At 42.0% G+C, this 18,656-nt stretch overlaps 1 protein-coding gene across 3 annotated transcripts in view; it reads right to left on the bottom strand.

Moving 5' to 3' along the window:
- Positions 1–18,656, bottom strand: part of BEND7 (BEN domain containing 7) — a 48,579-nt gene that overhangs the window by 2,576 nt on the left and 27,347 nt on the right. Inside the window, exons 4-8 of one of the 3 annotated variants that reach the window (XM_058191328.1) lie at positions 15,395–15,532; positions 13,610–13,875; positions 8,432–8,657; positions 4,342–4,461; positions 35–82 (exon numbers count right to left, since the gene is read on the bottom strand). In XM_058191328.1, coding sequence (XP_058047311.1) covers positions 35–82; positions 4,342–4,461; positions 8,432–8,657; positions 13,610–13,875; positions 15,395–15,532 — 798 coding nt within the window. Of the gene's footprint in view, positions 1–34; positions 86–4,341; positions 4,462–8,431; positions 8,658–13,609; positions 13,876–15,394; positions 15,533–18,656 lie in introns of all 3 variants that reach the window. The other 2 variants (XM_058191327.1, XM_058191330.1) reach the window with 2 other exon arrangements.

Raw genomic sequence — 18,656 nt, 5'->3', positions numbered from 1 at the left:
ATTAAACAAGGAAACAAACCTCGGCGCCATTTACCTGCCTCTAGCAGAGAAATGTCCAGTTTCTCATCACCATCAGCCGTCTCTGCTGAAGACAGATAACAAAGAAAAGAAAATTATTCTACAACTATTTTACTTGGGAGTTTAAAAAAGAGTAATTGCGGAAAAGATATGAAACATGGATGTTTATTTAAAAATAGTGAACTGTTGTCTAGGGTTTTTTTCCTTTTTTTCAGAGACCACCCCGGTACCATCTTCACCAAGCTGGTCAAGGAATTATGGATGTTCTCTTAAAGTGTTTCTCAGCAACTTTAAGATGAGTTGACTTCAACCCTCTGTAGCTCAAGTTGAACTGTGGGGTCTTCAGTGCTCTCTGAGCTTGGTGGTTTGCCTGAGATGTTTCATGACCCAAGTAGGTAACAGCATCAGTGCTAGAAGGGGATGGGGTTTCTTCAGAGGAGGAAAGAAAACTGGGCTCCTTGGTGCTCTCTGAACATCATTGTTTTCTGGCAGACGTTTAATGACTCAACTAGGTAATATCATCAGTGCTGGAAGGGAGAGGGGTTTGCTGAGAGGGGGAGTGGGAGTGGGGAGGAGGAGGAGAACTGTGGTGCCCTTGGTGCTCTGTGAGCTTGATTGTTTTCTTGCAGACATCTCGTGACCTAACTAGGTAACCTCATCAGTATATCGTATATTGTTTAACATTTGATATATAAGCGATAAGCTTAGATTGTTCAGAATTTTGTTTTGGGGGGTTATTGATTATGATTAATCCTTTTCTTTTTTCACAGTTGTTTTTGGTTTTAACACTTTAGTACTTTCTTTAGTTTTGTGTATTTTCCCCCCCAAATTTGTCATCCAGTGAAGGTAAAAAACCCGACTCATGCATGTATGAGCAGAGCTTCAGTTGTGCAGTTGCCAACTTTACCTCTTTTTTTTTTTAACACTGCTCCTGTATTACTTCTGCTTAAGGGGATTTGGGTAACAGAGCTGCTTCAACCAAAGTTAAATTCGTCCCTGACTGAAGGCTAATCAACTTTTAAAGTGGAAAGGATTTTACTGCTACATTATGCACACACACTAATACATGAAATCCTTTTCGGATGTAAATCAATAACTGAACTGAGCAGGAAAAATGCCAAGCCACATAAAAATACTTTAATTACATTTTTTTAAAAAAACCCACCACTGCATTAAGGATACAAAGTGGAAAATATGACTTTAAATTCCTAAAGCGGCATTCCAAAAATCCACTTCAGTGCACTTTTGTTGATAACATTTTTTTCTCAGCCAAACCTTTCTTTGCTGCAATGAATTCTAGGAAAAAGGCCAAACTTTGAAAACAAAGGTACGCAGCAGACCATAACTACCGCTTGACAAAACGACGCAAAACTCTGAAAGGCCAAAGTAAATCTGGGCAGGGCTGTTTCTAGGGGCATCAGAAAAGTCAATCAGTCAATCAGAGTTGGAAGGGACCTTGGAGGTCTTCTAGTCCAACCCCCCTTGCTCAAGCAGGAGACCCTATACCATTTGCGACATGGCTGCCCAGTCTCTTCTTAAAAACTTCCAGTGATGAAGCACCTCATAACTTCTGGTGGCAAGCTGTTCCACTGGTTAATTGTCCTCAATGTTAGGAAGTTTCACCTTAATTCCAGGTTGCTTCTCTCCTGGATGAGTTTCCACCCGTTGCTTCTTGTTCTGGCTACAGGCCTGGCCTTTGCCGTTTTAAAATGGAAACAATGCTAAATCGCCCCACTGGTTTTATAGTGATTCAGCCTAGCTGAGATTATTTCCCATTTAAAACCTTCACTGCAAAATCCTTTTCTGGCTCTTAAGGGTCGATCCAAACATGTCCCCACCTGTCTCCTCATTCTTAAAATGCTTCTGGAGATGCCAGCGGAGGCAGAGCCGGAGGGCACCGCAGCTAAGTCGCTCCTTCGTCTGCGGCATTTTGTCTTAAGTGCAGGTAGTCCTCGATTTACGACCACAATTGAGCCCAAAATTTCTGTTGTTAAACGTGATGTCTGTTAAGTGAGCTTTGCCTCATTTTAGGACCTTTCTTGCCACGGCTGTTAAGTGAGCCACTGCAGTTGTTCAGTGAGTAACACAATTGTTAAGGGAATCTGGCTTCCCCATTGACTCCGCTGGTCAGAAGATCGCAAAAGCGAATCACGTGACCCTGGGACGCTGCGACTGTCACAAATAGAGGAGTCAGTTGCCAACCTCTGAAATTTCATCACGTGGAGGCTGCAACAGTCATACGTGTGAAAAAAGAGCTCCAAGTCACCTTTTTCAAGGCCGTTGTAACTTCGAACGGTCACTAAAAGAACTGCTGTAAGTTGAAGACTACCTGTATACCCAGAAAGGATGGAATTTGCAATGCAACATTTGTGATGTCATTCCCATTCTTTTGGTAAAAGCAGCGAGAACCTGTGAACTTGTGATCATACACCTCTCTTCTTAGTTGTGAATGTCCCAACATTGGAAGTTTTTAAGAAGAGACTGGACGGTCACTTGCCTGAAATGGTAGAGGGTTTCCTGCTTGAGCAGTGGGTTGGACTAGAAGACCTCCAAGGTCCCTTCCAACTTTGTTGTTCTGTTTTCCATCCTTCCTTCCTTCCTTCCTTCCTTCCTTCCTTCCTTCCTTCCTTCCTTCCTTCCTTCCTTCCTTCTCCATCACTGGAGGTTTTTAAGAAGAGACTGGGCAACCACTCTTCTGAAATGATACAAGGTCTCCTGCTTGAGCAGTGGGTTGGACTAGAAGACCTCCAAGGTCCCTTCCAGCTCTGTTAGTCTGTCTTTTGATGGGCTTAAAAACCATTTTTATTCTCTTTCCTCCTGCTGCTGCTGCTGTTTGAAATGTTAATGTAGCAGGGATTACTTGATTCCATTTGTGTCCTATTCTTTTAAGAACGGAGAAAAAATATTTTTTTTAAAAAATGCGAATGATGCTCTTTTGAGGAGTTGTGTATTTTGCTTTGAAATGTTACCTGGGGAACATTAATCCTGGAGATGGATTAACTTCAAAGGGCACCAAATGCATTTTTAATTTTTTTTTAAAAAAAATCTTAAATGCTCTGTAGCCTCATTATTATCTGCTAGAATTTTGGAGTTAGAGATGAGAGAGAAACTAGCCAGCATACCCCCAACCTGTAGCCCGCCATGTTTTGCACTGCAACCTCCATAATGCCCCACCAGTTCAGGATGCTGGGATACCGAGACTTTTAAAATACAGGTAGTCCTCGACTTATGACCACAATGGAGCCAAAAATTCTGTTGCTAAGCAAAACATTTCTTAAGTGAGTTCTGCCCCATTTTACGACCTTTGTCACCACATTTGTTAAGTGAAACATTGCAGTTCTTAAATCAGTGACCCGGCTGTTAAGTGAATCCGGCTTCCCCATTGACTTTGTTCATCAGAAGGTCGCAAAAAGGGATCAGGTGACCCCCTGGGGCACTGCGACCGTCATAAATGTGAGTCAGTTTTCAAGCATCCAAATGTAAATCAAGTGACCACGGGGATGCTGGGCAGTCATAAGTGTGAAAAATGGTCACGACTCACTTTTTTCAGTCCCGTTGTACCTTCGAACGGTCACTAAACAAACTGTTACATAGTCCTCGGCTTACAACAGTTCATTTAGTGACCGTTCAAGGGTACCACAGCACTGAAAAAAGGGGACCGTACACGAAGAGTACGACAGTTCTCTCAGTCCACCCCGTAAGATAATTCAGATTCACGCCCATGGAAAGCAATACCAGACAAGATACCATGGAAAACCTCTGAATTCTCCTCCAAAGGAGAACTTCTGGATCCAGGTGATTCCCGCCTTCACTCCAGACTGAGAATATGGAGGAAGGGAAGAAGATGGAGGAATATGGAGGAAAAGAAGAAGATAAAGAAGGGGCCTCTGGTGGCTCAGCAGACTAAGTCTGTCTGTTATTAACACAGCTGCCTGCAATTACTGTAGGTTCGAGCCCCACCAGGCCCAAGGTTGACTCAGCCTTCCATCCTTTATGAGGTAGGTAAAATGAGGACCCAGATTGTTGGGGGGCAATAAAGTTGACTTTGTATATAATATACAAATGGATGAAGACTATTGCTTGACATAGTGTAAGCCGCCCTGAGTCTTCGGAGAAGGGCGGGATATAAATTCAAATAAAAAAAAACCCTGTATTTAGGAACCTAAACTCTCCCTTCTTCAAAATTTGTGATAGGATCCTCGGGGCTTCTTGCCTTTCTCCATCCTTCCTTCCTTCCTTCCTTCCTTCCTTCCTTCCTTCCTTCCTTCCTTCCTTCCTTCCTTCCTTCCTTCCCTCCCTCCCTCCCTGCTTCTTCTCACTCACCTGATCCTCTTTTCAACCGTCTTCTGGCCAGCTTGATTTGATCCTGCAGAATTTGCACCCAGTCCCTCGGGCCAGGAAGTTTATCCACGTGGTTTACAGTACAGTATTTTTCTGTGAACACTGCAACGGCGGAAACAAAACAAAAACAAAACTGAGGAAGCGGAACAGAACAAGACTCGACTTACGACCACAATTGAGCCCGACATTGCTGTTGCTAAGCGAGAGGTTTGTTAAGGGAGTTAAGTGGCCCCGTTTTACCAACTTTTCTCGCCAGAGCTGTTAAGCGAATCACTGCAGTTGTTAAGTTAGCCACACGGTTGTTAAGCCAATCTGGCTTCCCCGTGGACTTTGCTGATCAGAAGGTCACAAAAGTGGGATCGTGTGAACGCTGCGACCGTTATAAATGAGAGTCAGTTCTTAAGCATCCGAATACAAACCACGTGACCATGGAGATACTGCAGTGGTCATAAACGTGAAAAACAATGACGTCCCTTTTTTCAGTGCCGTTGTAATGTCGAACGGTCACTAAATGAACTGTTGTAAGTCAATCAGTTATTTGTTTTATTGTTTTATATACAAGGTTTTTATATTCTTGTAAGCCGCCTTGAGTCGCCGTGTGCAAACAGGCGGCAATATAAATTTCCTAAAATATAAAATAGAATAGAATAGAATAGAATAGAATTTTTATTGGCCAAGTGTGATTGGACACACAAGGAATTTGTCTTGGGGCAGATGCTCTCAGTGTACATAAAAGAAAAGATTAGAATAGAATAGAATAGAATAGAATTCTTTATTGGCCAAGTGTGATTGGACACACAAGGAATTTGCATCGGCTCTCAGTGTACATAAAAGAAAAGATTAGAATAGAATAGAATAGAATAGAATAGAATAGAATAGAATAGAATAGAATTCTTTATTGGCCAAATGTGATTGGACACACAAGGAATTTGTCTTGGTGCAGATGCTCTCAGTGTACATAAAAGAAAAGATACGTTCATCAAGGTACAACATTTACAACACAATTGATGGTCAACATATCAATATAAATCATAAGGATTGCCAGCAACAAGTTACAGTCATACAGTCATAAGTGGAAAGAGAAATATAAAATATAAATATAAAGGACAGCGTCCAATGATTCCAAGCAAACGCAGACAAAACGTCTCTTCTAAGACGATGCCCCCCCCCAACTCTCCCCCACCCCCACCGCTTCTCACATCCTGTTTCCCAGACATGTAAATTGAGAAGAAGCTCTGGAGGAAGAGGAAGTCATCAGACCCAGGAGAAGTTTTGAACTTTCACTTGGAGAAGAAGAGAAACGTCTAAGAAGTGTGGGCTTTGGCCCTCGGCAGATCAGGGTTGAACTATGGGGTCCTTGGTGCTCTCTGACCACTTGGGGGTTTTACGATGGGGGCGAATTTCTGTAGTTCGGGGGTAGAATGTGGATGGAGGTTCGACCTCCGAGCTTGTCGGTTGGTTTCCAAACGTTTCATTACCAGGCTACGTAACGTCTTCAGTGGACTTGAGAGGAGGTCAGTGTTGATGTTGTTCTGCTTATAAGGGCTTCTGTGGTCAGTAGCTCTTGTGATGGGTCAGGTTTGGCTGTGTCAAGTGAGAGTCTTGTCCTGGGTCTTATCATGGGTCAGGTGTGGGTCAGGTCTTGTGATGAGGAGGTCACATCAGGTGAGGGTCTTGTGATGGGTCAGGTGTGGGTCGCAGCAAGTGAGACCCTCACTTGATGTGACCCACACCAGATCCTCACCTGATGTGACCTCCCCATCCACAAGACCCACTGACCACACAAAGTCCTTATAAGCTGACCTTCCCTAAATTCCCCTGAAGATGTTATCTAGCCTGGTAACAAAACATTCAGAAACTAACCCACAAGCTCGGAGAACGAATCCTCCACCTTGATGATTTTCTTGCAGACGTTTAATGACCCAACTAGGTAACTTCATCAGAAGAAATGGGGTTCGCTAATGAGGTTACCTAGCTCTGAGTCATGAAATGTCTGCAAGAAAGCCGCTAAGTCAAGGACCCCACAGTCCTTCTCCTCTCCTTCTCTTCCTCTTTGCAAACCCCCCTTCCTTCTAGCACGGATGACGTTCCCTAGTTGGGTCATGAAACGACTGCAAGAAAACCATCAATCTCAGAGAGCACCAAGGACTCCACTTGGAAAAGCCATCAGAAAAAATGAAAAAAGAGAAAATGAGGAATGATGTCATCGATCAACAGACCAACAATTCCTTTCTTTGGCTTACGAGTACGTTTCAACGTATTGGGAAGCCAGAGGCCAATATATTTCCTTAATTAAGGAGCATTTCAGAAATGGAGCAAAACATAAGCTACAGCAAACCATCTAACATAGCTGTTTAAAAAGAACTAGACTGAGCAGGAATGAGCCTGTTTTTGATCTTTGAGGACCACAACTCAGGTTGTTTGGGCAGGAGTCACATCACACATGTGGATTTAGCCGGGTTTGAGGGTTCTCTCCCCCCATTTTTGGAAGGAGGAGGTGTGGAAAGTTATGCAACCAATTTTTTTCACAATTGGGAACTTTAAGGACGCCTTAGAAAATAAGTTTTAGACCAGACCTCTGAAGCTGAGATCTGACTTAAGAATGTATTTGAGGCGAGGAACAGAGACAAAAAGGGTTAACAGAGAAGAAGGAACAGCAGAGGATAAAAATATGTGGAAAAAAATTCAGTTTGGAAGGCAACCCAGGTGTGACGTCAAAAACTCCACTCAACCACAATACTTTTAATGGCCTTATTAGCATCCTCTTTGCCGATGAGCTCTCCAGTAATAAAACAAGGCTCCTCTCCAGATGCACCACAGGGAAATCGGAAATGAAACGAACTGTATTGCCAAAAAGTCTTTACACCCGCCCCTCTAACTGATTTATCGGACACAACCTGCTCCATCTGGACTCACGGGAAAGAGCAGTGCAAAGTTTGGGGTCAGACCGTCTGGAAGGCATCGCTTTCTGCCAAGTGGACAACAAGACCTTCTGATTCTTAATGTGACTGAAGGCCGATGGAGCCACCAGGAGAAATAAATGGGTCTACAGTCTCTTGAAGAAGAGCTTTCTAAGGTCAGCTTGGCTGAATGGAGCCAGGCAGAGCGGAGTCCCATCACCGCATCGCTTCCTACTCCTGTCTAGGGGAGTCCCTGCTGAAGCCAAGAAGACTTCCTCAGGTCCCGTCACTCGGGTGGCACCCTCCAGTCAATAAAAGGAGGTCTTCTTCTTCTCAGAACGGTGCCTACTGGTGCCACTTGAGGGAGATTGGCAGCGGGAGGGGACTGAAAACTGATTCAGATACATATTTGAGATGTGTTAGTCTCTGTGTGCATTGACTTGGGACCAAAGTTGAGCTCAAAGTTTCCACACACACACAGTCTTTGACTTAGGACCACAGTTGAGCGCAAAGTTTCCACTGCTAAGTGAGATGCTCGTGAGGCGAGTTTTGCCATGTTTTACAACCTTCCTTGCCACAGTTGTTAAGTGAATCACCACAGTCGTTAAATTAATACCTTGGTTGTTAAGTGAATCTGGCTTTCTCACTGACTTAGCTTGTTAGAAAGATGACTAGGTGATCTTGGTCATAAGTATCGTACGTGCCAGTTGCCAATCGGCCGAATTTTGATCACGTGACCATGGGGACGCTGCAACGGCCGTAAGTCCGAAAAATAGCTTTAAATCACATTTTTTTTCATGACAAAGTTACAAGGTTGTAACTTTGAACTATCACTAAATAAATGGTTGTAAATGACTGCAATAGGCTCGTCTTTACGACGGTCGCAGCGTCCTGGGGATCACGTGATCCCTTTTAGGGACCTTCCGACAAGCCAAGTCCATGGGGAAGCCAGTTCCACTTAACGACCGTGTTACTAACTTAATGACCCCAGCAACGTGCTTAACAGCTGTGGCAAAAAAAGTCGTAAAACTCACATCATAAGTGTCTCGCTTAGCTATAAAATTCGTGGTTCAATTGTGCTGACAGGACTACCTGTATCTTGTTCTCCAGATCTCCGTGTTTAGGAGACTTCTGAAAAGTAGGGGTATACAAAAGTAGGGAAATATAAATACCTTTTATTGCACCCACAATATTTTGGTCTAATCCTTTCCGGTTGTCATTGAGTCCCCTTTTCCTTTTGCCATTCGGCAGAGAGTTGGCCAACGTCTTGTCATCAAAAAACGCGCAGACCAGTTTTCGAAAGAGGAGACTTCCTGAGCGAGTGTAATTTGCTAAGATAGAGTCCAGTTGTGATTTAGGCATAAAAACGTCAAAACCTTCAGCGAGCTGTACTTCTGGCTATCGGAAAAAAGGAAAAAAGGGAATAACAAGGTAGGATTAGCAACGTCATCATTCTGCAGACAAACCAAGTTGGCGCAAATACGGGCGTATTACGCACCCACAGCAACACAAATCTATTAAACTGGTGCCAGAAGAGTTTTCATTCATTGGATTGACAGTGTTAACCCTCCATTTAAAATGTGAGTAGGAAATAATACATTCCCTATCAGGTCAACACATTATTATCGTTAATAAATGTTAAGAACCAGGGAAAAGCTTGTTAACCCTCAAGACTTTTTTTTTTGCTATGTATTCAAAATGGACTGTGGTTAATATATATAGTTATGTGTGTGGATAGGTAGGTAGGTAGGTAGGTAGGTAGGTAGGTAGGTAGGTAGATAGATAGATAGATAGATAGATAGATAGATAGATAGATAGATAGATAGATAGATAGATAGATAGATAGATAGAGATGGATGGATAGATAGCTATAGTTATAGTTATGGATGGATGGATAGATGATAGATAGATAGATAGATAGATAGATAGATAGATAGATAGATAGATAGATAGATAGATAGATAGATAGATAGAGATAGATAGATAGATAGATAGATATAGACAGATAGATGATAGATAGCTAGATAGAGATAGATAGATAGATAGAGAGAGAGAGAGAGAGAGAGAGAGAGAGAGAGAGAGATGGATGGATATATAGCTATAGTTATAGTTATGGATGGATGGATAGATAGATAGATAGATAGATAGATAGATAGATATATATATATATATATATATATATATATATATATATATATATATATATATATATATATATAGAGAGAGAGAGAGAGAGAGATGGATGGATAGATAGCTATAGTTATAGTTATGGATGGATGGATAGATGATAGATAGATAGATAGATAGATAGATAGATAGAGATAGATAGATAGATAGATAGATAGATAGATAGATAGATAGATAGATAGATAGATAGAGTGTGTGTGTGTGTTTCTATATTTATTTTCTTTTGAGAACAGGTATCAGAGTTTCATTTTTTAATGTGTGCCGGTGTGTTCATAGAAAAAAGTGACAGCAAAGGTTAACCTATATATCTTATACCAAATCAAATTTCTTATAGTCAAAGACCAGAGACCAGAACAAATAAAAACAGTCAAGGAATATCCAGTTAAAAATTCTAGAATAAAATAATAAATAACAGACAAAATGTATTTTAAAATCGCAATTTGTCATCCAATCTGTCAATTACACATGGCCTAGCTATAGTATAACATCAATCAAGGATCGATATTATCTTATATCTTATCATTCAGATGATTGTCTGCATGCTTATATATTTACAGATAATCCTCAATTTACATCCATTCATTAGTGACCATTCGAAATTACAACAGCACTGAAAAAAGTCACCTATGTCCATCTTTCACACTTGCGTCCGTTGCAGCCTCCCAAGAGTCGTGTGATCAAAATTCAGACGCTTGGCGACTGACTCATATTTGTGACGGTCGCAGTGTCCGGGGTCACGTGATCCCCTTTTGCGACCTTCTGACAAGGAAAGACCAGGGAAAAGCCGGATTCGCTTTACAACCATATTACTTACTTAACAATTGCACGGATTTGCTTAACAACGGTGGCAAGAAAGATCGCATAAGGGGACAAAACTTAAGATATGTCTCGCTTAGCAATGGAAATTTTGGGCTTAACTGTGGTTGTAAGTCAAGGATTTCCTGTGCCAGGACTAGTTGACCTTAGGTTACTGCAAACCCTACTTACTGTAGATGAATTTCGCAGTTGAGAACACAGTTATCCAGTAAACAAACAACGGGCGAGTTTGGAAGTCACAACTTTCCAGAAAAAGTTTGCCCAGGAGACACCACCACACACATTTAACTGGAGAGACCCTCGCACAAAGCCCTGGATTGTGAACCGTCCCTTTCTCTGTCTATTAATAATCAGCCAATACTCAAATGTCAATTGTAAATTTTGCAGATTTGATCTGAGATTAGGCTAGTCACTTCGGCTTCCAACCCGGCAGACCAAAACCAGGATAAAAACAGCAGCGTAATTAGTGAATTCCAAGGCAGTGTCAGAATTCAGAATAAAATTGGATAATATTCTATAACGAGCACCCATTATCTTCTATAACTGCAGTTTCTAACGAGGAGGCTATCATATCACCACAACAATAATCCTGAAAAAAGCAGGACTATCAATCTGTCAAAAATCTTATTTTAGAAAAAGATTGAAATAAGTTTCCTCATCGAGGCACTGCAGAGGGAAGATCAGGCTTCAATTAGAGATCCAATTAAAGTGATCTGCAATTTTCTTTGTGTATGTTACCTAAATGAATCCGTCTGTATTCCAGTCACATAAAATAAAATGCTGCTTTATTCCAGATTCCTTTAGTGGGGAGTTATCCTTCAATTGCAAGCAATCAGTACCCAATTGAGCTTCTCACGTCCATTCTCTAAGTATGGTTTTACAGTTAAACAAGAGTTTGATAACAGAAAACAATCAAGGCAATTGTGTACATAATTAACACTAATATTTGTTCAACTTCGTTGGGCTAAAATGAGTAAACCACCATTAGAATTAACCCTAAGCATTTATAAAATGTTGTAATTGATTAACAGATTACCTTCTTTGCGAGTTTGACATATTTGCCTTTCATTGAAACAATATATATTTAGAAGGAAAATTGTCCATCGGTTGCTGGACTCAAATTCACATAAGGCTGTATTCTTGAGATGAAACCAAAGCAAACATCATAGCACTTCTGAAATCTTCATTGAGAAATGTCCATTTGTAGCCCGAACTATATGCTTTAATAAATACTCAATTAAAACTTATTTTTTAAAAAATCCAAAAAGTCACAAGAGCAAGGTCTTAGTCTAGAAAACCAAGATTTTCAACCAGACTTCAATTTTGCATCCATCTGCTTCAAAAAAATGGAGCCTGCGTGTTCAAAATTCTGATCAAACCGAAGACCAAAATTAAAACAAAATTCAGACTAAGTCGTAAAACTAAAGGAGAAGTTTCTGATCCCCTCCTCCTTCCAGACATTTTAATTTTAATTACAGGACCAGCAGCACAAAAATAATAATGCATCGATCTTAGGGGTATGAGATACTAATCTGATTACCAGGTAGAGCTGGCCCCCCCTGTAAGTGAATTATCAGACTGCTCCTCCTCTGGCATTATTAGTTTACACTTCTCCATAGAAAGGCACTGTATCCTCTACACAATTCCTGTCTTTTATGATCACTGATAGTGAATTTAATTAGGTTCTGTGATCTGGGCGCACTTAGGAAATTGGAAACTGTCTTCTTGAAATGAAAAAAGAGTCCATTGAAGAAACGAAGGCTGAGTTTTTTCCTCCACAGTGAACTTTGCCAACCTCGTATCCAACAAAGCTCCAAAGTGGTTTTTCTCCTTCCCAGACAATTGTTCGAAAAAACGTCCGATTCCAAAGGGAAAAAATATATCAAATACCGCTTTTCCAGCTCTCACAGTCCCCTTGCAAAACTATGGCTAGTCCTCCACTTACAAAGTCACCCAGCTGGCTCTCATGCCTAAGGCGGAACTAGAACTCCCCATCTCCTGGTGATTGGCCCAAAGTCACCCAGTGCACAGCAATCTCTTCTGGGGGAAAAAAAATTAAGAAAATATACAGCATATATTTGATTAGCTTTGATGCTCCCTCTGATGAATTAGTGAAATGTCCCTTAGGAAAGTAACGTTGTTCTAAGAATTGCTAGGAAAATGTAGGACACCGGGCCAGAATTGTCGTGAAGATTATTATTATTTTTAACCAATAATGGAAGGTTTTCAATACAGATAAGTCCTCGACTTACGACCACAACTGAGCCCAAACTTCCTAAGTGAAACATTCGTCAAGTGAGTTTACCCCATTTCGCGACCTTTCTTGCCACCGTTGCTAAGTGAATCACCGCAGTTATTAAATTAGTAAAACGGATGTTAAAGTGAAATCTGGCTTCCCCCTTGATATTTGCTCGTCAGAAGGTCGCAAAAGGGATCACCTGACCCCGGGACACTGTGACCGTCATAAATATGAATCAATTGCCAAGCATCTCACGCACTCGTGACGTCTCGCCTGGATTACTGCAATGCTCTCTACATGGGGCTCCCCTTGAAGGGCATCCGGAGGCTTCAGTTAGTCCAGAATGCGGCTGCGCGGGTGATAGAGGGAGCCCCCCGTGGCTCCCGCATAACACCCATCCTGCGCAGACTGCACTGGCTACCTGTGGCCTTCCGGGTGCGCTTCAAGGTTTTGGTGACCACCTTTAAAGCGCTCCATGGCATTGGGCTGGGTTATTTACGGGACCGCCTACTGCTACCGAATACCTCTCACCGTCCCGTGCGCTCTCATAGAGAGGGTCTCCTCAGGGTGCCGTCAGCGAGGCAATGTCGTCTGGCGGCGCCCAGGGGAAGGGCCTTCTCTGTGGGGGCTCCCACCCTCTGGAACGAACTGCCCCCAGGACTTCGTCAGCTTCCGGACCTTCGGACTTTCCGCCGCGAGCTTAAAACACACTTATTTATTTGCGCGGGACTGAGTTAGATTTTAAATTTATGGGTTTTAAATTGGGTTTTAGTTTTATATTTTTAATCATAATTTTAACTATCGGGCTTTTAGAATAAGTTTTTTAATTGTTTTTATGTTGTATTTATGTATTTATATGTTTTTTAAGTGCCTGTTAACCGCCCCGAGTCCTTTGGGAGATAGGGCGGTATATAAATATGATTAAATAAAATAAAATAAATAAATAAATCTGAATTTTGTTCACGTGAGCACGGGGAGGCTCCTATGGTCTTAAGTGTGAACAATGGTCGTATGTCACTTTTTTTCAGTGCCGTAGCTTTGAACGGTCGCTAAACAGACCATTGTAAGTCAAGGATTCCCTGCAATCCATCGCATCTCGTCCACTTACATCCGAAGATGAAGATTCGAGCACAATGCCGAATCCTGAAACCGGCGGCTCCGTTTTCAAGGAGGATTCGGCCCCTTCCGCGCTCAGCCTGTCCGAATTCGCAGGTAACTTTCTGTCGTTCTCCACAGCGCCGGGTTTCTGTTTCACAGTAAGGGGTTCAACAGTCTTTGGGGCCGCTTTTTTCTTTTTATTCCTCTTTCTTGTAACTGTGGATTTCTGCAAGGTAGCCAGAGGAACCGGAGGTTGTTGTCTGTTCTGGGCAGCTGCTGAGAAAAAAAGAGGTCAGAAGCATGCAAAACTAGTTTTATCCGCTGACAAATTTTGCTTCTCATCTCTGTCTCGTCATTAGCCCTTCAAAACTCACCTCCACCCAACGAGTCCAACAGATTCCCGGAAGGAAACAAGGATGGGGATACAGAGAGCGATCTCTGCAAGAATGACCACGAGCGAAGATGTCGATAGAACATCTAAGGCGGTGTTTTTCAACCTTGCCGATTTTAAGACCGGTGGACTTCAACTCCCAGAATTCCCCAACTGGGAGAATTCTGGGAGTTGAAGCCCACAGGTCTTAAAGTTGCTAAAGTCGGGCACCCCTGCTCCAAGTCAAATTGTACTGAGCTGCTTTATGACTTGATGCTTGGGATGAACCTAGTCCATAAGGATGTCCAACCTTGGCAAGTGTGGATGTCAATCTGTGGACTTCAACTCCCAGAATTCCCCTGACTGGGAATCCCCCTGGCTGGGGAATTCTGAGAGTTCAACTCAACACACTTTCCAAGTTGCCAAGTGATCTAAGGAAAGCAACATGTCTTCTGTGGAACCAAAGGCAAGCAAAACTGAGGAACGCTTGTGGTCGTAAATCAAGGACGATAAACACACTTGGTCAATGAAAAGCAAAAAAACAAAAACAAACCCACCCCTATTTTTCTTTAGTAAACATTTTCTTTGAGGCCCCAAAGGTGCTTTTTCCCCTGAAAAGGCAGCTGGACTTTGTTTTTCCTTGAGGAGGTTTTGTTTCTCGTCCCAGAAGCTTCCTCAGTTCTTCAGTTCAGTTCAAATCAACTCAGAACTGAAGAAGCTTCTTGGATGAGAGGCGAAACCTCTTCAAGGAAAAAAAACCCAAGAAATCCTGCTGACTTTTGGAAAAGCACCTTTTGAACAACCGTGACCTGGATGATGGAGAACCTCCATAGAAAATTGTTAAAGAAAGTCATGAAGTTGTGTGTTTGTGGAGATTCCCCATCATCCAGGTCATGGTTGCCCCAAAAGTGCTTTTCCGAGAGGCAACTAGATTGCCTTGTTTTTCTCTGAAGATGTTTCACTTCTCATCCAAGAAGCTTCTTCAGCTCTGACTGGATGGTTCTTGGATGAGAAGTGAAATGTCTTCAGAGAAAACCAAGGAAGAAGAGTTGACTTTTGGAAAACCATCTGTGGGACAATCATGGCTTGGATGACTGAGAATCTCTGTAGATGTCTTTCCAAAAGGCGGCTGGACTTCCTTGGTTTTTCCTTGAAGACACTTCGCTCCTCGTCCCAGAAGCTTCTTCGCTTCTTCAGTTCAGTTCAGATCAACTCAGAGCTGAAGAAGCTTCTCGGATGAGAAGCAAAACCTCTTCAAAGAAACACCAAGAAAGTCCAGTTGCCTCTTGCGGGGGAAAAAAAAGGCACTTATGGGACAATCTCCATAGACATTTTCTTTGAGGCCAACCCTGTAAAACGAGAGCGAGAAAGTCTGAGAATATCCCACACAGTTTGTATGTTGGTTTGAACGACCGATTGTCCTACCGGCTTGGATCTGCATGATCTTCCTCATGGTCTTCAGCTCCTGAAGAATGGCCTGCAGAGCAGGTTGACAATTGCAAGTGCAACAATTCGATCCGGAAGAGGAGGAGGCGGTGGTGGCATTGGCCGCTGGGATTTCTCCTGAAAAATGAAAGAAATTCACACCATTAGTCCTCCTTTCCCTACGCAACATCTCCACGGGCTTCTGGAAAGCTGTTGCTACTTGCAGCCGGGAAGCCAAAACCCTGAAATTAAATCTTTCCAGCGTGACTTTGTGACAGGCCTGGGTTTATGGCTTTCCTCTTCAAATTGTGTAAACACGCAGAGGAGACCACAAAAACGGCAACTCTCCTTGAAGCACGCAGCGGGCTGCCTTTGCGTTGTGGAGCGGAGTTCGTGAGGAGTACAACGGAAGTCACAGCCACACCTCATTTTTGCGAGCCGCCCTTGCTTGTCCGGCTTTTGAGAATACGACATAATACAGGTAGTTCTCAAGTTATAATGGCTCATTTAGCAGCCGCTCAAAGTTACAACGGCACTGAGAAGAGGGAATTAGGACCATTTTTCACACTTACGACCGTTGTGATCAAAATTAGACGCTTGGCAACTGACGGTTGCAGTGTCTCAGGGTTACGCGATCCCTTTTTGTGACCATCAAACAAGCAAAGTCAAGAGGGAAGCCCGATCCACTTAACAACGGTCTTACTAACTAATCCATTACAGCGATCCATTTAACAAACGTGGCGAGAGAATTCGTAACATGGGACAAAACTCACGTAACAAATTTCTCACTTAGCAACAGACATTTTGGCTCCATTGTCGTCGTACGTGGAGGACTGCTTGTATAAGTCTTAAGTGTTCTTGCTATTGCTATGGGGTCCTCACTTAATGACTGCATGGTTCCTGCTTATCCACAGTCGCAATGGCTGTTGCTAAGTGGTGCAGTTACTTAAAAACTGCTTAACTTAGCAATAGAAATTCAAGGTCCCCCTTAGGATTGTAACCCAAAATTATCCGTATTGATCCTTCCTACTCCTTAATATTCTGATGAGGACGGTGGCCACGTTTGCACAAAGCCAAATATGCTGAAATTAATTTTTCCATTTTTTCTGCGGCAAATATAATGCATTCCTAATGAGGGTGTGAAGCTCCAAACAGCCCCAAAGAGGAAAAATAAATAAATGAAACGTTCATTTTCCCAGTGGGGCACGGGAGAATTACATTATCATTCCCATTAGCATCGGCAGAAATTACTCATGTAAATCTCCTTTATGTACAATAAATAGAAAAAAAAAAATAAGGAAAGAAAACTGCTAATATTTTAAATCAAAAGTAGGGCTCTGTTAACACCATACATTATTTATGAACTTCTTTTTTTAAAAACAATCTTTATTCGGAAGATTAGAGCAGACTGCATTACATCAACTTCACATTATTGTGCTACCTAGTTTATCATTTATGACAATGAAAATAATGCAGGCAGTCCTTGATTTACAACAGTTTGTTTAGTGACCAAAGTTACAACGGCACTGAGAAGAGGGAATTAGGACCATTTTTCACACTTACGACCGTTGTGATCAAAATTAGACGCTTGGCAACTGACGGTTGCAGTGTCCCAGGGTTACGCGATCCCTTTTTGTGACCATCAAACAAGCAAAGTCAAGAGGGAAGCCCGATCCACTTAACAACGGTCTTACTAACTAATCCACTACAGCGATCCATTTAACAAACGTGGCGAGAGAATTCGTAACATGGGACAAAACTCACGTAACAAATTTCTCACTTAGCAACAGACATTTTGGCTCCATTGTCGTTGTACGTGGAGGACTGCTTGTATAAGTCTTAAGTGTTCTTGCTATTGCTATGGTCCTCACTTAATGACTGCATGGTTCCTGCTTATCCACAGTCGCAATGGCTGTTGCTAAGTGGTGCAGTTACTTAAAAACTGCTTAACTTAGCAATAGAAATTCAAGGTCCCCCTTAGGATTGTAACCCAAAATTATCCGTATTGATCCTTCGTACTCCTTAATATTCTGATGAGGACGGTGGCCACGTTTGCACAAAGGCAAATATGCTGAAATTAATTTTTCCATTTTTTCTGCGGCAAATATAATGCATTCCTAATGAGGGTGTGAAGCTCCAAACAGCCCCAAAGAGGAAAAATAAATAAATGAAACGTTCATTTTCCCAGTGGGGCACAGGAGAATTACATTATCATTCCCATTAGCATCGGCAGAAATTACTCATGTAAATCTCCTTTATGTACAATAAATAGGAAGAAAAAAATAAGGAAAGAAAACTGCTAATATTTTAAATCAAAAGTAGGGCTCTGTTAACACCATACATTATTTATGAACTTCTTTTTTTAAAAACAATCTTTATTCGGAAGATTAGAGCAGACTGCATTACATCAACTTCATATTATTGTGCTACCTAGTTTATCATTTATGACAATGAAAATAATGCAGGCAGTCCTTGATTTACAACAGTTTGTTTAGTGACCAAAGTTACAAGGGCACTGAAAAAAGGACCATTTTTTGCACTTATGACTGTTGCACTATCTCCACGTGATCAAAATTCAGATGCTTAGCAACTGACTCATATGTATGACGGTCGCAGTGCCCCGGGGGTCATGTGATCCCCCTTTTGCGACCTTTTGACCAGCAAAGTCAACGGGGAAACCAGATTCACTTAACAACCCCATGACTAATTTAACAACTTCAATGATTCGCTTAATGACCATGCTACAAACTTGCTACAAACTTCATGGCAATGATTCATTAAAAGATTCTGGCCAGAAAAGTTGTTAAATGGGGCAAAACTCAACAACAGTCTCATTTAGCAACACAAATGTTGGTCTCAATTGGGGTCGTAAGTTGAGGTTCATCTGTATATTCATTTTTTTTAAAGGCACTGATACATGCCATTAGATATTTAATTCAAGAAGCAAGGACAGTAAGGCCTCTCTCTCATCACAAAGAGAAACCAACCTAAACTGGACTCCATCCTGGCCCTTCAAGTGGAATTCAAAGTGGCAGCTGCAACTTTGCGAAGTTGGAAAGACTTTTTAATATTCATAGAAGGACCACTTGCATCATCAGAGCCATCATCTCCAGCTTTTCAATGCACCATGATGAGGTTCATACAACCCCCTGGAGCATCCCATAATCTTCCCTCTATCTTTGATCCTCATAGGTTGTTTCAATCAACAAGTCAGCTAATCATCATCTTCATTTAACGACCCCATAACCCCTTGCAAGGTGGA

The sequence above is a fragment of the Ahaetulla prasina genome, chromosome 7, assembly GCF_028640845.1.
Source record: "Ahaetulla prasina isolate Xishuangbanna chromosome 7, ASM2864084v1, whole genome shotgun sequence".
In the NCBI taxonomy this organism is placed as follows: domain Eukaryota; kingdom Metazoa; phylum Chordata; class Lepidosauria; order Squamata; family Colubridae; genus Ahaetulla; species Ahaetulla prasina.
This window is presented reverse-complemented; position numbering and strand designations above follow the sequence as displayed.